Source organism: Danio rerio, chromosome 9 (assembly GCF_052040795.2).
Source record: "Danio rerio strain M-AB ecotype USA chromosome 9, GRCz13ab, whole genome shotgun sequence".
In the NCBI taxonomy this organism is placed as follows: domain Eukaryota; kingdom Metazoa; phylum Chordata; class Actinopteri; order Cypriniformes; family Danionidae; genus Danio; species Danio rerio.
In genome coordinates this window covers 23,226,224-23,250,029 of record NC_141029.1, presented here as the reverse complement: position 1 = coordinate 23,250,029, position 23,806 = coordinate 23,226,224, and the positions used below count along the sequence as shown (strand labels likewise).

The following is a 23,806-nucleotide window of genomic DNA, read 5'->3' as shown; positions in this document are numbered from 1 at the left end:
TCTTTGGGTTGTATTTCATTGTAGAACATCACTAGTAAGGGAAAGTGTCACCACTATAAAATATAATATTTTAAACCATCCTACATAATCCAGGAAAAAACGGCAGAATTTGTGAAACAGTCTATGAATGATGCATATGTAGTATCATATACATATACAGGAGTCAACATTTGAAGTTGTTCAAAACGTTTCAATAATATTTTCCTAAAATTATTCAACAACTCCTTGTCTGAACAATTTTGAAAAACTTTGATACGGTTAAAATTGACGACTGTATATACACATTCTATTGAAAAATCAAGGACTGATCACATTAAACAATAATCCTTTACACACACAGCATTTCTCCCAGAGATATGTTGCAGCTGGAAAGATATCCGCCAGCGTAAAACATATGCTAGATAAGTTGGCGGTTCATTCCACTGTGGCGACCCCAGATTAATAAAGGGACTAAGCCCAAAAAAAATAAAAAAAAATGAATGAACACAGTATTGTTGGTTTACAAAATAAAAATCAAAACATAATCCTGTTGCACTAATACACGATTTTGGTTTTCTTGTAGAAAAAAAAAAAAAAAACAAGAAAGCATGTTAAATGAGAATCATACAGCATACTTCTAAAATAAAGGTGATTTAGTGTTCAAAAATGTTTTATTTTGATCGTTTTAAAATAAATTGGTCTTACACATTCTGATTTTTCATAGTATTAGTTCTGGTACTTTTAATATAAATGACATATCTACCATTTGGTAGATGTTGATATTTTAGAAATGATGGGATGTGTTGAAAATGCATGAGTATTTTAACTAGCGACATTAGGAGTTAAAAATACAATACAATTTTTTTTCTTGGTGGGGCAGTTAAAAGGTTAAATATATTTTTTCCCTCAAAATGTTTACCATTTAATATCAAATCCAAAGAACTGACAGTAATACTGAAATGGTCTCTGTCTTTTCCCCCCAGAGCTGTGTATGCACACACATATTTCCAGCTCTTAAGTCAGACAACACAAACATAGACGAAGACAAAGGACTCGGCTTTTATATCAAGTTTATATACACTTTACAGATCATTTCAGGCATTCCAAAATAACAATTAGTGCTTTGAACAATGGAAATAAAGACCATCAAATGCCCTGAATAAAACAGCAGACATCCCTCCATCATCGTTTTTGGTATTTTATTGCTACAGCAACTTTGACTGCTCCACAACTCTGTGTGCGCTAATGTAAGATGAACATCATTGACATTATGGTCTAAAAAAAACAACAAACAACCAACAGGAGCAACAGGCGATCATGTGAAAACACCCATCGTATCGGGTCAGCTATGTTGAAAACCCTTTGAGTGATACTGCTGGCTGTTATCAGGGCAGAATGATAACGGCGAAAGAGTAAAACTACAATCAATCAAATCAATCAAAATGAAGAATTCAAACAAGCCCCTTTTCCTTCAGTGAAGTCATAAAAAAGTCAGAAAGTCGTCAGCTATAGTCTTATAAAAACTGCTCAGTCCTTTTAAACACTTTCATTTATGTCTGCTTTTGAAAATATATATACACCCTTACACACGAAAGTGATTTGGTTTTTTTTTTTCCCAAAAGGGCCTTCCTGCAATCCAAGTCCCACTGGAAAAGGCTTTTTCTTTTCATGGCATCCATGGCTCAATCCTGTGAGCGCAGTTCGACTAGTCTCTGTGGACACTGCCGGATCTGAGCCATGAGAAACCGAAAGGCACTCGAGGAGAAGCGTCTGCAAAGGACTGTGTGTTTGAGTGAGTATAAAGGGGATTAAGGGGTCCGTTTTCAGAGAGAGTACCCCTCAGCACTTCATGAATGTTCATCTGAGGACCTCTCAGTGGTGAAGTAAACATGTTTGAGATGCTCGTGGCGGGTCGCTGCTCTCAGCCTTCGCCAGCCTCTCTCCTCTCTGGAGGCTGAGCGTCCCGGCCTGTGCGGCGAGCGGGCGGGCGCTCGGCTTCTCCATGGTTTGGCATGGTGAAAGGCTTCTCTGTGTGGACGAGGGCTGGAGAGGGGTAGCTGAAGTGGACAGGTGCCGGAGGAACTGCTTTATTTGACACACAGGAGCCCTCCAACGTTGGCGACGAACTCCTCCAGGCTCTTGAGGAAGGCCACCTTCTGCTTGCGGTCCATTGTTGGCGGTGTGCTGCTGGCAGTGAGGTTGTTGAACGCGTCCGCCAGCCGCTGGTAGATCAGAGCATCCCTCTGATTGGACAGCAGCGTCTCCACCAGCTCTGAGTACTCCGCCTGACACAAAAACAGACACTTACTATACAGTTCATCAGCTACTGAAGGTCAAAGCACACTTGTATGCATGCAGTGTGTGAGATGGGAATTTCACCATCAACACAATAGAGGTGAGGGGGGGCACAACTGCACATTTACTGATGGGTATGCGGCTTCAACTTCTGCGCGCTTCCCCCTGAATCCAATTATATTTTATAACAGGCAAGTGATAGAGCCAAAATATTTCCATCAATAAATTAAAGATACTTTTTCCTCATCAACATGCTTTAAACAAATACATTTCGCAGTTCTGAACACAACTGAAATAGTATGAAGTAGTAAAAATTAAGCATGTTAAGTCACAAAAAACTGAAATCTCATCCCTCCCTAAATCTCTTAATTAAATTTTCCTCAAAGTGATTATAGCACCTTAACTTGCCTTGCTTTGGACTTTCTTGTACTACATATGTTAGATATGGGAGTCCTAAAGGGCTAAAGAACTTTGCAATTACTTCTCACATGCATACTGTGAGCGGTGTCAGGTCTGTCTTTGCATGAACAATTGACTGAATCTGCTATTACACCTCTCACTAAGTGAAAAAAAAGACTGCCAACTGTTTAGTATAAAAAACAAACTGCCTGAAATGTTCTATTTAAAAAAAAATGTTATGGGCAAACTTTGTTTGTAGCTAAAATTACAATAGTTTTGAGCAAAAGAAGTTACCAAAAGGCCTGATGAATCAATATGATACATAATTAATACATAAAAACATGAATATGGTATGAAAAACGGGAGGAGGGGTGGGATGATTTTTTTACTTAATAAAATACAATATTATACGCTTATAAAAAAAACACTTTTAACAAAAAATATTTCTTAATTTTTATTATTTGAAACTATTAATATGCATAATTTCAAAAATAGTTTTGGCACAATGGCACCCCCCATGCGTAGCGCCCCTCTGCACAGCATATACTGCATACCCCCTTTTTGCGCCACTCTAGAGGTGCATTCAGATTTAGTGAAGCACACATAAAATGTAGGTACACCTAAACAAGCTTTGGGTTGTTTTTTTGCTACAGTTTTTTAGAATTAAGCTGAGTGTACACTTCCTTTTATTCTGTTGTACAAGCTTTATGCAATGTTTTCCTCGTCGGGGAAAGTCATTGGCTACATTTAGATGAACATCAGTAATTGAATGATTTGCCTTAATCTGAATAAGAGAATAATATGGTGAAGGTGTTTATGAGTTGCTTTTTGAATGTTCCTTTCATGATCCCGGTTTAAATGGTACAGCACATAATTCGATTAACGTCATTGAGTCACTACACTATTCATATTTCCTCCAAAGTTTTGTGTAATTTTAGGTGTTTAATTTTTGATTAGTGGACTTTAACTGCAGTTTGACACTTTCACTTTCATTTAGGAACATTTCATGCACACCCCGGTGACAAACAAGACATTGGATGCGAGTATGAACTGCTGGAACTGATAGAATTTGATACCGCATGCCGTATGGGGAAAAAAACTGCATTCTGCAATGGAGATGTCTGTGGTCTTTCAATGACTCAGTAGGTGCAGAGAATAGTGTCAAACAGTATTGTCTTAATCATATTAAAATAGGATTATTGATGTCCATGTACAGTAAACGTACTCACTGATGCACATATGGTCGTCGCTCATACTGTGTGACAGGAATTTACAAACTAAACCGAACAACTCAGGAGCCCCCAATCATTTTTAAGCTAGTTAAAGTTTGGAAACTGTGGTCTCTAATTGGTGTGATGTATGTGATTGAATGAGTTAATATGACAATCTATCAAGACAGAGGGAGAGCGAGAGGAGGAGAAAGAGCGGCGCTCACATTTCTGATGCAGAATTTCCTGCAATTGCTTTGTAATTTGCCAGCTCTTAAAACGGTGCTGTATATTACTACAAATGATTTTCACATAAACTTACTCATGATGTGTGAGTGGACATAGAATTTCTCATTTTTACCAGGAGTATCAAGTATTTCAGACCCATCTCCAGCCACCCTCCCCATTTTGTTATTTCTCCAGGAAAACCTCCTGTAATTTTGCCCATAATTCTAAACATCTACAGCATTGAGGTAGAACGTAAATGTCATTGCAAAATGGCTTTAATGTTATTTGTCAATTTGTAAATATATATTGCAATGACAAAAATGACTGAGGTCATCTACAAGTATTACACGATAAGTTGATATATTGATTATTGTGACAGGCCTAGCTTTAACCAGGCTTTGAAAAATCACAAGACCATGGATTTCTTTGTTCAATTACTGTTAATCAAACATAAAACCTACTTGCAGATAAGATTAGTGTAGTATTTTTGTAGCTGATATTACTGTTCCTCTGTAAATAGAGCTGCATACCTGATGAAGGCACACTAGTGTATACAGTGCTTCTCCAGCTGCTACAGTCATCTCAGTGTTGTGCTTCTGCAGCACGAGCATGTCAAACACCAACTACGGACGAACAGATAGTGAAAGAGAAATGCACATAATTAAAAATCATATATAGTGATCGCAGACCAAAACATATTACAATAAACGCTAGAGACATATTTGACACGCTGAGATTATAAACATCAGCCAAGAACTGATAATCAACCCAGCTATGACAAATCTGGCAAAAGCAATGCTAATAAGTTGTGGATTTTGAGTAAATACTGCTCGAAATGTGTATTATACACTATGATTGTTCAAAAGTTTGGAGTCAAAGTTATTGTTTACAGAATTTATAAAAAAAGAACTGAAAATGCATCAGGGTTTACAAGAAATATAGAGCAGCACATATTAAATATTACATTTGACATGACATGTTCAGCATAATCTGCTAAATTTCCAACTTTGAGAAAAATAAATGTTATGTTAACAGCTAATTGGGACGTTAGAATAATTTCTAAAGGATCGTGATAAACAGTGGATTAATACAACACATTATAAACTAATAATAAACTAAACTACTGCTTTTAATGTATTTGATATCTCTTGAACAAGTGACGAATGGTAACAGACATCACCTATTAAAAACTCCTGGCAGTTGACCACTAGTTCAGACATCATTTGACTCACTTTAAGAAAATGCCTCGTGGCAATAAATAGGGGTGTGTCCTTTTCCTGTGTCTTGGCACACTGTTCAGCCAATGGGGACAAAGCCTCCAGACACAGCTGACTGATCTCTGAGCTCATCCTGCAGTGTGTGTGTTAAAGGAAAACACTTCAGCAGTCCATGCAGTCAAAGAAATTCAAGACACTATGCTTGGCACATAACTCATGCTGAACAAAAGCAAGGATACGAGGTCATTCCCAGCTCCAGGGAGCACATGAGGCTCTTGAAGAGCTCCTCGGGCAGCTGAGGGATCTTCTCTGGGAAAATCTCACAGATGAAGGTGATGAGCTTATAATACTGGTTACACAGAGAGGGAAACTGAACATAGGAGAACAGAGATTAGGAACAGTAGCACACATTTATAAAAAATAAATAAATAAATAAAAACTAACAACTGACAAGAGCAGCTAAATAAAAGCATGTTAAAGATCCCATGAAGTGCTTTAAAGTGTGAATTTTTATTCAACGTTTGACAATCTCAACAAAAAAATGAAGAGAGTGTGGGACAGAGCTCCTCCGCTTTAAACAAAACACCAATAGTGTTGTTTTATCACAGCTCTGCAAGTGAGAGTAGTTGAGATCAAGCGCATCAAATGAAAAGGAAATGAGAAGCACCTTGAAGGAGGCGGAGCATGTCAGACCCTAGAGAGCATTTGATTGGTCAAGATTTGAAGAGAAGCTGAGGTATGAGGTGACGTGAAAAAAACTCCTTGATGAATATAGGCGGAAGTGACAAACTACAAGCTCTACATGTTTATATCAGTTTTATATCTTCTAAATGCAAATTGTCCCTGTTTTGGAGCACATTGGCTTATCAATGTCTTTAAAATTAACAGACTGAAACTAACATCAAAAATGTTTTATTTAATGTATTTTTATTTTATGTAATGTATCCATTTGAGAACAGCCATTACTTCTGAAAGGTTTCATTCATAAAGGTGTATACAAGGCTAGGATTCAGTGAATTGTAGTGTTTTGGTCATCATGACGCAGGGAGACACAAAAGCGATAAAAAAAAAAAACATACCTCTTTGAAAACTTTTGTCAATTTCATGTTTCATATACACAATCATCCACAGTAAGACATGTAGTGAAATGCTTTTTATGACCGTTTCTGTTTTTAATATATGTATTTGTAGCCGTTTTGCATTTTTAAAAATGTGTGTGTGTGTGTGTAATTACATAGTTTTTTTTACATTAAAGCATGGCAACATACTACTATAGCCAATAAACAAAATTGAGATTTTAACATCATACAGTGTTTTCAATAATTTACAGTAGGGCTAGACAATATGGCAAAACTGCAACCTCAATTAATTATTTTCCATATTGAATGATAACTATATATATATTTCGATATAAGCTGTTAATGTTTCCAGCTTTAAAAGAGTATCTCAACAATGACTAAAGCCACAAAGATTAGACGCTTCATTAAATAACATTTTAAAGTTTGTTTATGAACAAAAGTAGTACACATTATTCAGATGTTTTAGACATTACAATTTTCTGTAATATGCTTATAATATAGAATATAAAATATAATATTAATAGCTGTAACTGACAGCATATATGCAGCACACAAACAAAAATATACTTATTGCATTTTCCAAAAATAAACAATTTAAAATAAATATTTTACTGTTTTACCTAATGAAAGTTGTACAAATAGTCATCAATAAAATAAACAACAGTTTAACAGCAAATACTGCAGGTGGGAAAGTGAATCAAGCTAGCTAAACAATACTGGGTGAAGTAGCACATCTCTATTATCAACACAACTACAAATTCCTGTAGCTGCATATCTGCTGTGACACCGGCTCAGAATCTCTTAAGACAAAAGAATAAAAAATGTCCAGAGCTTATTATCATTATCAACATAAATTTTATCACGACTCGATTTATTTCCTTTATCAGCCCAACCCTTATTTACAGCTCAAAAGTTTAACTTTACCTTAAGCAAATCCTGAGACATGAGGGGCAGCACAATATTGACCCCATACAGCACAACATCAGCAGCCGATACGGCTCGTCCAGCACCTGAGCTCTGCTCCTGCCCCCGAAACACCTCATCTGCACACAACACATGCTTCGTCTTCATATCTCACAGCGTAAAGTAAGACTGGAGGTGAATGTTGAATAAAGAGTGCTCATACCAGTGTCGCTAAAGTCTATAAACTCTTTGGAAAGCAGGTTGGTGAGGAGCTCCATGATGAGCAGAAGGTCCTGGTACTGGTCCTCTTCTGCGGCCACATCCAGTCTCTTGCGGCCCAAATTGTTCTTGGAGTAAACCTGCAGCAGCGTCAAGCAAACCTCGTACAGCTTCATAGACTTAGTCTGAGGAGACAAATAAGGGGCATTTAGACTAGAAACACAAGTATAAGATAAAGAACACACAGTCCTCTCTATGAACACTGTGTAACTGTAAATCATCTTGATTTTATATAGTGATTCAGACAAGTCGTTTAAAGCAGCTTCACAGTAATGAACAGGAATATATTTTCTCATCAAACATGAAAAAAGTATTTGCCTGTAAAGAAGCTCTAAAATACAACAATGTCATTATTCAGCTTAAGTTTAGTGAAGTAGTATAATGGAGTTAAAAGTATAATGGAGTTATAAGCAGTGCTACAGAAGGACAGTGGGTTGTTATTCAGTTTCAATCAGTGTGGGTTCAGTTCTGTGACGGTGTGGATGTTGCAAAATTTGCAGTTATTAAAGATTTATAAGCAGCTCCACGAGACAACAATGTCATTAACCTTAAGTTAGTTTTGCTCTCAGATTTACTGAACGTTCTGCCAGATCAAAAGGGCTCCTTAAGGGTCCATTAATGCATGAGTAAGACTTGGTTCAAATCAATCAGCGCGCTCTATTGTGCAACTTCATTAATATTCATTAATGTTACAGTGTAGACGACAGAGACGCCACGATGTGTTGGCAAAACAAGCTTGGAGTGTTGCTTTTATAATTTGCTGCAGTGAAGTTTTGTTTTCATTTTCTCTCTATGAGAGCGCAGCTGGACTCACGTGTGGATTACAGTAAACAGCTGGACACGCCCACTTTTCTGACTTTTTTCAAAGTAGAGGTGTGAAAACACCCTGCTGAAACAAGGGAGTTTCATGGCCCTTTAATATTTAGTAATAACATGAATTAGTAATGAGTGAATATTGTGAAACTAAAATGAACATTGTAACCTCTCCATGACATGTTAAGCCCTTGTCTTAACTTCAATTCAGCAAACTCTACAAATGAAGTAATTATTCCTTTACTTTCCTGTTAAATATTGTAAAGTTGCTTTAAAACAATCTCTACTGTCATCACCTTATTATCTAAAGTACTTTCATCATTTCTGTACAGCTTAGAATAACGGGAAGTATTGACACAATTAAGCCACAGTCACACTGCACTTTTCGCCCCATAGACTTGCATTCATATGCATGCGAATGCGGCAGACTGGAAATACAAGCTTGTGTGACAAGTTTCGCAGTTCGCTGCATAGAAAAGTTTATGCTTATTGAAATCTAACCTGTGAAACGGCATCACATGAATGCGTGAGACCAGTCTAAGATCAAAACATGATCCCTCTGTTCAGAAATGTTAAATATGGACCAAATCACTCACTCATTTAAATGTGTAATTATCTTGTTTAATCTCGCCCCTTTTCACACCACCATACGACAGAATTTCACATGCCGTGGTCACACTAGATTTTGAGCATAAGTAACCCCCGACACAAATGTCTAGATGGGAAAAACAAAGTGACTGGAGTTTGTTAAACCCCATGCGTGTGGAAGAACACAAAATGTAAAATGTGTCTGCATCAGAATTAGAGCAAGGGCAGGTGTCTCTCACCTCTCCCAGGTAGCAGATCTGTTTGTGGGCCACTTCCACAAACACCTCTATGATGAGGTTGACTGTTTCAGGGGAGTTCCTGTAGACCTCCATGAGGCCAATGCAGCTGGACAGGAAGTCCATGAGGAAGCTGAATAGAGACGCCACGTTGTCGATCTGCGTGGCTTCAGCAATGCCACAAAGAGCTTCCAACGTGGCCACGATCTCCTGCTTCACCGCTTCCTCTTGACAGATCTGAGCAAAATTCTCCTGGTTGATGAGGTTCAGGAAGCGCTGCTGGAGTGGATGAAGTACCTGTGGAGCAGAGATCAAGTCCTGATGTCCACTAAATAGCAATAAACATTTGAAATTCCCTCAAAATCATCTATTCTTCTCACCTCGGCCCAGTATTGCTGTTTGGTGTCAGAATCCATGTGAGCGAAGCCGCCCAGGACCAGGGCCTTCATTAGCGTGCGCTGGACTGTGCTGGACAGCATGTGCAATGGAGGACTGCGACTGGCAAACTGCTTCGCCAAGCTCCACCAGTTTTCACACTGCACCACGATGTTTGCCCTGAAACCAAAATCAAAACAGGCTGATTTTGACTGATATTCGGGTGAAGATTTACACCTGTAGGATGGTGAAGTGTGCATCAATATTATTTCATATTCAAGTGTTTATAGTCTGTTTTTATTTTTTTTTAATTACTCATTAATAATAGATCAAAAACACAATTAATTCATCAAGAGTAAGAAGTGAGACATTTAAAATATTACTGTACATATTAAAACTATTTTTCAGATACAATCATGACACTAAAGACTGGAGTAACAATTCCAAAAATACAGATTTACATCACAGTTTATTAAATAAAACAAGTTTTAAGTTTTTCAGTTTTTCAAATTGTTACTGTTTTGGCTACAACTTAAAGTACTTTACTGTACAATTACATAATTAAAGTCTTGGTGAGCAAGAGATTTCAAAAACATAAAAAAGAAGAAAATCCTGTGACATCAAATGAAAGGGCAGTAAAATGAGAGCAACACACATTTGTAGAATATATTGGTGTTTGAGTTAATTTACAATTAGTAAATTACAGTTAGTTTACATTTTTTCAAACGTCTTGGTGGTTTACAAACAAAAAAGGGTCTCAAAGCTCAAATGAGAGTTTGCCAGAATGAATTAATGACATAACATTGAGATGACTAGTAAATATATCTGGACTCAGTGCACGTCTTGCTTTGCTGACCCAGAGACGCGACTTTTTGGGATTTGGGAAAATTCATCCAGCTGGAGTTTCTAAATCTTCTAAAACACCCGGGAGTCAACTTTTGCTTTCGCTTTCTAAAGCTTGTATGAGTTTTTGCATTACTCTTTTATTAAAGACTTTGCACTTCACAGCCGAGAGCGCACGTACCTGCGAGGCCGAGACGAAATGTACATAACAGATTCTTTCATCTAAATGATTCAGAAGAAAATTATTATATGCTCAGAGAGGATGAAATTACTGATCTAAACTGCAAAATTTATGTACACCATTAGTAATGGTTAATCAACACATTTGCCTTACTTAAATAATCCACAAGTTAATCTACAAGTCTGCTAATTATGATCATTTTTAGAGATATTGTCTTTTTTTATTCCTTTTTCTTTCATGTATTTCTCATTTGCCGATTATTATTTAATCAATTTGATGATGTTAAGATGTTAACATAGACCATTTTATGTACATGTCTAAAATGCTTTGGCATTCAAGTTTGTTTTAAACTTGAAAGAGAGAGAGGAGCAGATTTTACCTGTCAGTGGGTGCACATGGCTCCTGAATAGCATTAAAGTAAGAGAAATATAAATAGTGGATTTCTGAATCAGTGTATAACAGGGTCATAATAAATAAAATTAATGTTAAAAAATAAAGTGTTTTGCTTGTCGCATATAGTTAACTATTTATGTCAAGTGGGTAAATGGTGTTTCAATCAGTCTACACCGCAAGTGTATTTCAAATCTGTGGGAAGCACTGATCTTGACCATCACATGAACAGTAACAATAAATTAATGAAAGAAAGGAGCCGAAAAGAAAGAAAGAAAAAGTAAACAAGCACCATGGCTGTTTGCCACAAACATAAAACCACAAGAAATCACTGGAAGCCAAGCTGATCCTAAGGTTGTAAAGCACTCGTTTAGAAACCCCTTTCAGTTGCAATTTCATAACTCCACCAGTAGATGGAGCGCACTGACAACATTGGTTCTGGTATCTACTGAGGGTAGTTTATGAAGACAAACTGCTGTCTCCCTTGTGCCCATCTGAGCAGCTGTTCTGTTCTGTTCTGTAGGGCGTTTGGCTAATTAGACACACATATTTAGCCCTCATTGAGGCCCACATACACATACACTGGAGCATGCAGACACAAACCTCTCTCTCTTCTCCACCAGAGTCACCAGCAGCTCCACGGTGTCATTGGCCAGCTCAGGCTCAGAGCTCCACACTGACAGATTATTGATCACCTTCTCAAGCAGATATCCAACAATCCACTGCGCTCCCTCAGTGTCTGCTCCAAAAGCTGTGCTGAGAGGCATACTGATCTGTAGGAGACAACACAGCAGACAAACACACAGAAGAAGAGTCAGAAGCTGGACAATGCTCTGTGAAAATGATGTGTGGAGGAACTTAAAACTGAAGACAAACAAAAAACGGTGACATGTTTCAGAATCAAAATCCTTGTCTAAAAGTGTAAATCCTGTAACTTTTACAAATGTAAAATGTATTACATTTATACGACAACACCAATACATATCTAGGAACCTTGTGAAATTATTACTATAATAAAAAATTATTTTGTTAAATGGTCAATTAAAACATGGCACTACAAGTGTTTGATTATACCATCAAAAAGTAAATAACTGAGAAGTTCAGTTTGCCTAACACAGTAAAAAGAAATAGTTGTTCTTACTAATAAAATTAAGCGCAGTTGTTTTATTCTTGAAGCTCAAAATTGATGAATATATTTTAATATACTAATACTAATCAATTTAATAACATTTATGTGATATAAGAAATTATATTATAAAAATACTTATAATAATAATAATAATAATAATAATAACAACAACAACTACAACAATTAGAAGCAAATAAAATAATATAAATAATATTTATTATTATCATCACATTAAACCTTGGTTAAAAATGACTTGTTTTAAATTGTTATATTGTTTTTTTGCAGAACGCAGAGGTCAATTGTTCATGCTGCATGTGTGATAAATGCATTGTTTTTCTGTAAAATTGTATGTTTAAAGACGTGTATAGACTGTTTAAGGTGATTTATGTGATGCCTGAGTGATTGATGCCTGTTTCTGTACAATAGGTTTGTAGGTATTGGTTGTCTTAAAAGTTTTAGTTTAGCTTACTTGATCATTTTAAGGCAATCTGTTTCCTAAAATTTTCCTAGTAATGTGAACACTAACATGTAAACATAATTAAATATTTTGAGTCAACAGTATTGAAGTTTACTTTATTAAGTTGTAAATACAAACTGCTTTAAGTTATGCACACATAAAATTAATACACTACTTAGAAAAATTAAGGAAACCGATTGCCTTAAAATTTCTAAGATAAACTTACTACATTTTACAGTGTTGAAACAGTCCTAATTTAAAGTTAAAACTAGCTTTTATTCTAGTAGGTTGTCATGACAATGCTTGAGTGTGTGTACATTATATACAGATCTGTTAATAAAACCCAGAACACAATTTTTGGGAAGAAAAAAAACTGTCTATGCATCTAAAAATCAGGAGCACATGCACTTTTTAGACATCCTATCGTAGACCTGAATAATCAAACACAATAGTCCATATAGTAACTTCACTAAGTGTACAGAAATATTTTATTCATTCAAAGTTTGCCTAATTAAATTTGTTGGTTAAACATTAAATTCCATTTCCCCCCACAGAATCTTACTGAAATGACCTATTATAGAGAAGATTTGATTTAATAAAACAAAGTCTTTTAACATGTTTTCAAAAGCCTGTGGTCCCTTCCATGAAAATTAAGCTACACTGAACCGAACTAAACTGAACTTCAACTCTGGAAACTGGACTGACAGTTTCAGTTTACAAGAACTTCTATCCTGAAATCACTGAACCCTGGAGATCACACTTATCCTGGTCACTCACTTGGCCATAGAGCTTCTCGTCCACCAGTAGGTACGTCTTTGCCCAGCGCCGGAGAAACCAGACGATGTCTTTGCCCATCTGAGGACTCAAGAGTTGAGTCAGACTTGCTCTTGTAGCCCGAGATTCAACCTCTGATGTCCTTAACACCGCTGATAACAACCTGAGACAGAAATGAAGAAAAACTGAAGCACAAATCCAGCTGAAAAAGGCAGCAGCACCAACAGAATCTGACAGTGTGTTCACCACAGGAAAATAGAGAGAAAAAAAACATTAAACAGTAAAAGGAATAGAGGAGAGTTTATGGCAGTTCTGTCTAGATGCGCAGAGACTCAACAAAAGCCCACAATAACAAACGCCATTATTCCTTCACACCTCTGCTGGTAAAGAAAGAGGACACAAGAAAGGGATTAGAGCAGCTTACTGTCCTGGAAGAGCGACATCCCACACTCCCTGTGGAGAGCAGCAACATTAAATGTTTGGCATTGTTTGTAAAGATGAAACCCCATTGACATTTGGGCCCTGTAGGGTTGGTGTCTGTTATTGGGAAACACAATCTCCCTGCTCACTGTCTTTCCAAATCCTCTCTCCAGTCTCTGTCATTCCCTCAGCCGTCAACAGCCCGCTGACTGTCCAAATCCACTGACCTCCACGTCGCCCCATTCAAAATTCTCTGTCCTTCCCCGACCCGTCAGCTCAGAGTCCTTCCAGTCTCTCAATCCTCACCTCCATCCCATTTCAGAGTTTTGGAATAACAGCGTCCATTAAGCCCAAATCAGATTACAGGCAGATTTTAGCAGACAATACCTGAAGGTCTCTATGATACCCGTGCAGTAACCGCATAAACAGCTCCAGCATCATTAAAATTACACTATTCATTAAATTCACAGTCTGCATCTCATTCCAATCAGATTAGAATCCGATCAAATATCTGACTGAAAATGCCAGGGGGAAAACAAGCTCTGTGTGTGTGTTTAAGCATAACATGTAGGCTGTCTCCTGCTACCTATGAGGCATTCCTTTGTGTAACAATAATAATAAAAAATTACCAACTAATGAATAACATTATTATTAATTATATTAAATAAAATCACATACCAAAATATTACAGAAATATTCAAATGACATTATTGTTGAGTAATAATAAACCACTACTTTCAAACAAGTAATTCAGGTTCAAAAGTATATATAAAGAGTTTAGAAACCTCTAAATGCAGTCTGAATTCTCCATCAAAAATTAACATTTTTCTCAGCCTCCTTTGTTTATGTTGACATATATCACTTTAAAGACCACTAAAAGGACTTATTTTTATGCCATAAAAGTGATATTAATGAACATACACACAGGAGCCTGAAAAAAAAAAACTAATTTTAGAAAAAAAAATCCAGACGGCATTTAGAGGTTTTTGCATCTTCATACATAAAACTTGTATTATTATAAATTGTTATATATTTTCATTCATATAAAATACTTATAGAAATAATCCTTAAACTTAAAATTATATATTAATTTAATAATAGTATTTTATGTACAGATTACTTATTTAATTAGTCTTATTAAAAATAAAGCAATTCGTCTGTGCTAATGGTGTAGTGGTAAGTGCATCGACACATGCACTCCCACTCCGGTGCTCACAGCGACTCGAGTTTGATTCCTGCCTTGAAGTCCTATGTTGGTCTTTCCCCTCAGTCTGCTTCCCACACTTTCCTGTCAATACTCGCCACTGTCCTGTCCATTAAAGGTGAAAACCCCAAAAAAAATGTTATATAAAAAAAAATAAAGCAATTTATAGCTGATGTGTATAATAATTATAATTTGTAATTGCATTTGTTTTTATTGCTGATATTTTTTCATTTAACTTTCATAAATATTACACTAGTTCATTACAATTATTATTTGACATATTAAATATTCATCTTGATTACATTATAATTAATATGATGATGATGATGATGAAGAAAAAATATTAATATTATCAGCAACAACAAATGTCAAACCAGCTTTAAAAAAACACCAATTCTGCACACAGAAAGAAAACAAAAAGAAACAGCTGAAAAAAGAAATGAATAAATCCATCATCCTGGATACAGCCGCTCCTGAACGGAGGCATTACTCTGGGCCCACAGTGCTCTCCTCTGACCCCAGGCTCTGAGCGGCACCTGGCAGCCACTAATTAAATAATGTGTGAGGAGTGGTGCTGGCGCCGGGCAGGGGCCACTCGAGGGCTGCTGTGCGCGTGGCAGGCTGAGCTGGGCATGTGCCAGGGCTTTCCCCGCTGGGCAAACCAGCTACACATCAAACGGCTCGGGCTCTACCACAGCCAGCAGCAGTTCTGACTGATCAACTTTAAACACTTACATCACACAGACTCTGTTCCTGAAGGCAATAAAATCAGTCAACAGCTGATCTGCTCAATATCTGACCAATCCCGCTATTCTTTGAAAAAGCCATTTGTCAGATATTACACAGTCTACACACCTATTTACATTGTGCATTGTTGTTCTTTCCACAGTGCTTCTTCCGAAAAAATGTCTAAGTTGATGCAAAGACTGTTCAGATTGTGCCACGTACAGCAAGTCTCTCTCTTGTGCCACCATTTAATTTTACATACACTACAACAAGCAGTGAACGGTGATTTTCTAACCAACTAGATTTCCCACCATGTCCAGCTGTCAAAAACCGACGTTCTCAAACTCTCAAGCTTTGATTGACTTAACATTTGGCCAAAATCTTCTTCATGGTTGTCAAAAATCATAACAAGCCTTCTGATAAAACAAACCACTGGCTGAATATCATTCAAGTTTGATGTGAGAAAGCCATGTAAATGTAAGTAGTAAAATATGCTTGAAAATGTATTTGTATACCACTGCCAAAACGAAGATCACAACTGTGCAGAAATCATAGCATGAAACCCACATTTACCAACTGCCAATAAGCCTGATCAGCTTTACAGAGTAGACACAACAGTGTGCAGTGTGAGCGCTCTTTACCTGATAACAGAGTCTGTCCTGTTGCACCCTGGGATGGAAGTGGCCTTTTCTCCTGGAGAGCCGAGGAGCTGCAGTGTAGTGTTGATGTCAACCTCTGTTGAGTGTTTAATGGAATACTCCATCACTTCTGAAGGTATTAGGGGGGTCTCACCCTGAGGGTCATCAGCCAAGAGGTAGCCTGTTCACACACACAAAACACAAAATAAAGTCTAGGTGTGTGTTGAAGAAACTTAAAATAACATGAACTGAAATACATGCTGTGGAAAACAAATGAAAAGACTTGAAAATGACTCTGCACTTATTTGATTTATTAGCTATGGGGTTAAGTGAAACATTTTAATAATAATTTTCTCTGCACAGGTCTGATAATATTTATTACAAATTTCTAATAAAGAAAATTGTCAATGGTTGAATTTTACAGTCTTTAAAAAATGTTAAAAACATTTTTTCAATCCTATTTGCTCAAATAATAAAAAACTCAATGATATTGTCATCAAGATTTTTAAGGAAAAAAAAAATTCTACCCATCCACATTGCATTAGAACCTCTTCTTTATTAGAAATAGGTGATACTATATAGATGTATTTTATTTAAAGCAAATATTACATAATATGTATGTAAATAAATATAAATGTACACAAGTAAAAAAAAAAAAAAAAAAAAAAAAATCGAAATATTAAAAACTTTCAAGGATTTAAGATACTGATGTAAACAGTAAACGTGTCATAACTGGCTTGTAAAAAGGGTTTAAGACTTTAAGAGTAACACGTTTATTAATTTGTTGTGTCTGAAAAATCATGGTAATTCCACTAAATATTGATTTAAAAAGCTCATCTGATGTTAAACATGTGGGCTGTTGTGTCAATATGTCATATAAACGCAGTGGCGCCAACAGGAAATTTTCCTTGGGCACCCCTGTATAAACGTGCCGGAAAACACAGCACATGTTTTGTTATATAAATGACGACATTTTTATTTGAAATATGATAGAAATATCATCAGTTTACAAAACAAAACAAAAATTACATTTTACTCAAGTACACACAAGTAAATGACGACAACATTTTTCATTAAAATAATTTCCCTTTCAGAACGGCACTGACCTGACACTAATATGAGCCAATGAATGTCTTCGTAAAGGTCATCTAGAACTTTTCTGTCCACCGTATCAGGGTCCGCGGCCGCCATGAGGTGCTGTTGGTGTCTCTGGAGTTGCCCATGAAGCCGCGTGACTCGGTCCTCCAACAATCTGCCAACAGATGAGAAACATGAAGCTCCCAGTGGTTGTTTATTACAGTGGTTTCTCTGAAATGAGTGCGTATCTGTACCCTGTGAGCAGAGGTATACAGTGGTCTGCAGCAATGCGGCCCAACATGCCGATACTGGCCAGCTGATCTGAGAACAGCTCTCTGTCATCCTCCTGCAACTCGTTTATTTCTTCCTCTTCATGAGAAGCGACACCATTTGCAGTCTAACAAGACAAAGTAAAGCATACGACTTAACCATCTGCTGGAGCTGGCAGAAGGAGAGCCGTTTTTCGACTTTTGTTGTGCTTCATGCTTTCCATTTTAATTAAGATGAAAAGCAAACCACAAAGTCAACAAAAAAGAATTGCAAGAAAAGCAACAAATTACCAACCAATTGAAAAGCCAGAGACATCCTGACAATGTTAACAGATGGGATTTAGCAAAGATGTGAGTGTGGATTCTGACCAGGTTTCTGGTGCCGTCGGGAGCAGCAAGGTGACACTGGATATAGGAGTTGAAGACCTGCACGGCCGGCTGGACGAAACAACCCCGGGGGAAGTGCTCGTCCTCCTGCACCAACGTCAGCCATGACTCCAGCAGCTTATCATATGCCTCCATGTACACCATGTCATCCTTATCAAGCTGGAGACAAAGAGACAGACTTGTAATTGTTTTACACAACACACATTTTTTGTATTTCATTCTCTGTTCAAATTTATTCATTGTCACAAAAAATTTAAAGAAGAAAAAAAGATATTAAAAAAGTACACACTCTTTTATGCTGAATTTAACAATCAAATCAATCATTATTTTTAATATTATCTACGTTATAAGAATTTTATATTTATTTATTACAACTATTAGTATCAATATTGTGTATATTTAAAAAAATAAACCAAACATTTAAACATTAAAACATTAACAATTAAGCATTAACTAGAAACATTTTCTACTACATTCCACTATGTAAAAGTCTAGAGTCAGTACTTTCCTAAAGAAATGAAGAAGCATTAAAGTGAACAAAAAGGGATAAAAAAAAAGAATTTAATTCCATCATTTAGCTTTTATTTTCTAATAATTGCTTTTCTTTTGGAGGTTTCTATGCATCAAAAGTCTCTAAAATAAAAATGTTGTGTGTGTGTGTGTGTGTGTGTAAGTGTGTGAAAATGTTCAACATTGATAATAATACATGTTAGAATTAAACGGTTAAAATGATGTCTGAAAGATCAGGTTGTTAAAATTTAGCTTTACAGTCACATAAATAAATGACATTTCAAAACATACATTCAGAGGAAAGCATTTAATTTCAGTTTAGAAAAACAAAGATGAGAACGATAAATACAGAATGATACTTGTTTGATGTTATCAAGTTACTGGCCTGACAGACAGTGCACTGAAAAAAAAATCCTCAGTCTGATTCTCATTGCTTAAACAAAAATGTTTCATACTATATGTATTTGCATAAAAATAGTTTTACCCCCTGTATTGAATGTTCTAAATGATATTTGCATTTGATTAAAAAATTAACAATTCATAAAATAATTGAAGGAAAACATGATTACCAATTTTCAGGTTGAAATAAGATACTGAACCGACTGAACCACAGGAAGGTTGTTTTGCTTGTGGAAAAAAACTCACTTGAATTTAACCTTTTTTTTCTAAAAACAGGACTATATATTTTTTTCTTGTGTGGAAAGTGCTTCTAAATTTAAGAATTTCTAGCTAAATGGATTGAAAACAGGAGAAAAGCACTTATTTACAGTGCACTGACCACAACTGAATAAAGAACTGAATCTACGTAAAATTCATATCAGTGCTAATATCAGCTGCAAATGTGGGTGTGAAAAATTACACTCTGGTTTAATGGTTTTATTTTGTCTGCTTTATATATACATACAGTATATAATTAATATTAATTCTATATATTAATATTAATTCAGCTACTGAATGGAAGTGCACTGTTGTTGGAAGTGGTTTGCAGTACTCACCACCTCCTCCAAGGCGGCGCTGCGACCGAAGGAGCATGTGAGAAGCGTGAGGCAGTTAATGAAAGAGGCGAAGAGTTCATTTGGGAGTGCAGTCAGAACACTTCGAGGAAATGTGCTGATGAGGTTACTGATGATATTAGAGATGCCCACGGCCTCAGAGTCCTCAATTTCAATACTATCAGAGGAAAAACAGACAGAACAATACAGTAAATATTTATAGTCAGAGGCCTTACAGTTAAATGTTCTCCACAAAACCACTCTCCATTCTTGTTCTCTTAACTGGGTTTATCTGGGATGTGAGATGCAGTATGAATCTGCAGTGGACAAACCTAAACCGTAAAAATGCATTACACTCCAAATCTATTGAACATTTCATGTTTGCTTAAAAGGATAGTTCACCCAAAAATGAAAATGATCCACATTTACTCAGCCTCCACTCATGGCAAAACTTATTAGCACTTCTATCTTTTAATAAACACAAGAGAAGACATACATAAATTGTTGTGAACTGGTTTATCCACTGTCTTCCATAGCATTTCTTACCAAATATAGACGTCAATGGCAGCCAGTTTCCAACATTTTTCAGAATATTCTGATGAGCATGATCATTTTTGACGGAATGATCCCCTTCATAATTAATCTAGAAGCACAAAAACCTGCAGCACAGGGATATTTCTACCACACACTGAACTGCTGTTGTGTTGGCAAACTACTTGGATTCTGGAGACACATGTTTTTTTCCCTCTTAAGTTCTGAAAGAGCACTCGAGGTCTGCCTTTCTTTATGCTCCCAACTGTGGCTCTAACCCATATCAGATGGATTTAAATTGTAAGCAGAAGAGTTCAATCACAGCAGATTGGCGGACCTGCCGCATGGTTTTCCGATGATGCAACTGGAAAAATGCTCCAGGAATAGGTGATTACAGAATGGCAGAGACAAAGAGGGAGGGTTGGGGAGAAAGAGAGAGAGAGCGAAAGACCCTGGACTCACTCTCATACTTGTTCTCAAATTCCAAACAGCAGTGTATGAGAGAATGTGTGTTATTTAAAGCTGCGGAGACATCATTCCATCTTTATAGACATTACAGAGCTTTTACAATGCCACCACTAACACACAGATATGCAAATGCATACTATTCAACAGTGTCAAAATGTAACTTTATTAATGAATAATATCCGGGATAAGGATGCAACGATTATAGTCTGAAGAATAATCTCGGTTTCATGATTATTATGCATTCATTAATTTCAAAACACTACTAGTTTAGTAAATCATCTGAAAGCTCCTTATATTTTAAAATGTTATTTATTGCTGATCAGAAACCAAGTAATACAGCACAAATAATAAAAGAAACAAACAAACAATAGTCTATTTCTCTTTGGACAAAATAAGTGAAAAAAGTTTTTGACATTAAGCATGAGTAATAATTTTACACTGAACACAAGCCATGTGTATCCTTTGGAAATAATGAACTTGCGCGCACAAAAGACAGGACATGTGAACAGCCCTTAGTTATTAGCCTCAGCCATAGTTAAAATCAGCCTTTAATCTAGTGTGCGTGCATATTGTGTACAAGCTCGGAACTTTACACTAGAGCACAGTTGACAACTTTGTTTAGTTGCAACAGATATGTTCTGTGCAGGAACGCGGTGTTGAGACACATTTACGATTAACTAAACGTGAAGAATTAAAGCGCAGTTAATAGTGAGAACGGTTAATCATTGCATCCCAAATCCGGCACAGGATTTTAAGAGTAATTCTTCATTTACGCTCAATTTATGAATTAGCAATAAAAATATTGAATAATGAATCATTTATAAGTAGCCATTTTATATTTATTTATTTATTTATTTTTATTGTTATAAATAATACAAGACTATTTAATATATTATTTAATTAGGTAAATAAATCAATTTATACATACATAAAATACATATAATTAAAATATTATAATATTGTCATCCTCATGAATAAACAGGGCACCAGCTTTGTGACTTCTCTGGTAAATTTTGAACTCCGTTATACTGTGGAATTGTCAAGAACATGTCTGGCCCATTAACCTAAAGAGAATTAAGTCTATGTTTAAGACCACAAAGAGGTTTAAACTGCTTTAATTTTACTAAAAGTCCCTGAAAAAAACAATTATTAAAATATGAGAATTGTATTGATTAAGTGGCCAGGACATGTTTCAGTCATGTTCCTCTATGCATGAAAAAAAACTACTATGCCGTCATCCTAGAATTAAAACCAGCTCATTGGTGAATGACAACCATTGCATGCATGTAGAGCAGCGCAGGACTGGAGGTCTCAGAGAAACGCACCCATTGATCATGTTGAGTAATCCTTCCACCAGGTGGGCCAGGTAGGTCACCTGAGCACTTTCATCTGGGAAGATGGGACCTTGCATTGAGGCCAGCTGAGCCAGGCACTGAAGAGAGTCCTGCGCCATGTCCGAGTCCTCTCTGATCTTTCTGTGCACCTACAAAACAAGACACATGGGCTGAAACACATGCTATTACCTGACATCAGTCAATTTGATGATAAGAACCAATCCCCTCTTCAAAAACCCACTAAGGAGCATGCCTGATCCCAGACCACCGACGTTCCAATAAACACAAGAGAAGATTTTAATGTCTGTATACCAGCGATAAAAGACATCCAACATCAACATATTCTTCTTCAAAGAAAGCGATCATATCTTGAGTGTTTGACAGAGAAGAGACTGGAAAGACTGTAGGTATTAACTCTGCAGCGTAAAAAAAACCAGACAGGCCCCCTCAAAGAGTCCAGGAGGAACTGCAGACCGGCCCATGGGCAGCTGACAAAACACTCGGGCTGGGGAGCGCACACAAAGTCTCCCTGAATCACAGAGAAAAGCTTCTCTCATTGACATACAATAACATACTTTCTCTCTCCTCCCTCTTGCGCACCAATACGAGAGTCTGTCTTCCATTTCTCATCTCACGCAAGTCTCCCAAACCTTCTGCTCTGTGAAAGATTTAACGGAGGAAAATTGGGGAATATCCCTCACCTTTGACAATTAACGAAAAAAATACAAACACTGGGCCACCAAAACGCAAACCAATCAATAAGTCCAGCTTCTCGATCACAAATAGAGACGACTGGCGTTAAGCGAGTTCTATATAGACGGAGAGAAGGCTGAGTGTTTCTGAGAGCACTGACTCCACACTCCGGCACATGTGGATGTTTGGCACACTCCTTTGCTCTTTTTCTTTCCTAAAGCCCTGGAATCTTACTCTTGCTGGTCTGTTCGCCAGACGTTCTGCTGGAGATGCTGTGTGAAGAGGTGCACGGAGTCGGATGGAGACTTCTGAAGGATCGGAGTGCTAAAGCTGCATTTCCCAGACATATACCAGCTCCTACAGACACGCGTGAACATCAGCCACTGGGTAAAGTGCTAACGCTAACACACCATACACAGCCCTGTCTGCTGAAGCGGTGTGAAATCATCCTCTGAGCTGAAGAACAGAGGGAGGGAGAGGAGGGGTGTGTGCGAGAGAGAGAGAATTGGACAGGGAAACAGAGAAAGAGAGAAGAAAGAAAAGAGTACAAGGCCAACGCTCAGAGAGCAGCATGCTCTGTAAAACAGCTGCGCTAAAGAACATCCACGCCATGCAAACTATGCCAATCGCCTTGAGTCCGACTATAGTTAGAGTATGGCAGGGGGTGAGGGGACCGTCTAAATCAAAACAAGACAAGGTAGCTTTCCAAAACGAATGCGAGAGAGAAAAGCGGTAGGGAGACCTATAAATAGAGAGAAGACAAAGCCTTGTGTCTGTCCACGGGGAGGATTAGACCTTCTCCAGCTTTCTATTCTCACCGCTCGCTGCTCCAGCCACATTTTCAGCGGGTTCAGATCCTGTTACAGAATCAGAGGCCACAATCAATCACCTCACGACAGCGTTATACTCAAAGTGCCATAACAAGCCCTGATTGTGTTTATACCATAAACAAACCACGCACATGCTCTGAGTCACAATCTGAGCTCAGCTTCTAAAACTTAATGCTCTGCACTAAACGCTCACTGATGAGGGTGAACTTCAAGAAACTACTCTTGTTTTTGTACAATTATAACTGTAAAAGAACAATAAATTGAAACATTTTACATTAGAGTAAAAAATCTGAAAAATCAGAAAAGTACCAAAATACATTAGAGAACTAAAGTACATAATGACAAAATGAAATC

The 23,806-nt window shown here is 37.0% G+C and overlaps 1 protein-coding gene across 2 annotated transcripts in view; it reads right to left on the bottom strand.

Annotated features, from left to right (window-relative positions):
* Nucleotides 1–1,032: 1,032 nt before the first annotated feature.
* Nucleotides 1,033–23,806, bottom strand: part of xpo4 (exportin 4) — a 50,864-nt gene continuing 28,090 nt past the window's right edge. The window contains exons 1-17 of one of the 2 annotated variants that reach the window (XM_087265998.1): nucleotides 22,857–23,075; nucleotides 21,921–22,078; nucleotides 19,600–19,774; nucleotides 18,077–18,253; nucleotides 17,693–17,835; nucleotides 17,468–17,613; nucleotides 16,365–16,542; nucleotides 13,377–13,536; nucleotides 11,617–11,786; nucleotides 9,605–9,779; nucleotides 9,228–9,521; nucleotides 7,532–7,712; nucleotides 7,330–7,448; nucleotides 5,566–5,696; nucleotides 5,342–5,459; nucleotides 4,640–4,732; nucleotides 1,033–2,264 (exon numbers count right to left, since the gene is read on the bottom strand). In XM_087265998.1, the coding sequence (XP_087122124.1) occupies nucleotides 2,067–2,264; nucleotides 4,640–4,732; nucleotides 5,342–5,459; nucleotides 5,566–5,696; nucleotides 7,330–7,448; nucleotides 7,532–7,712; nucleotides 9,228–9,521; nucleotides 9,605–9,779; nucleotides 11,617–11,786; nucleotides 13,377–13,536; nucleotides 16,365–16,542; nucleotides 17,468–17,613; nucleotides 17,693–17,835; nucleotides 18,077–18,253; nucleotides 19,600–19,774; nucleotides 21,921–22,048 (2,586 nt within the window). In that variant the 5' untranslated portion in view covers nucleotides 22,049–22,078; nucleotides 22,857–23,075 and the 3' untranslated portion in view covers nucleotides 1,033–2,066. 2 annotated transcript variants of the gene reach the window in all.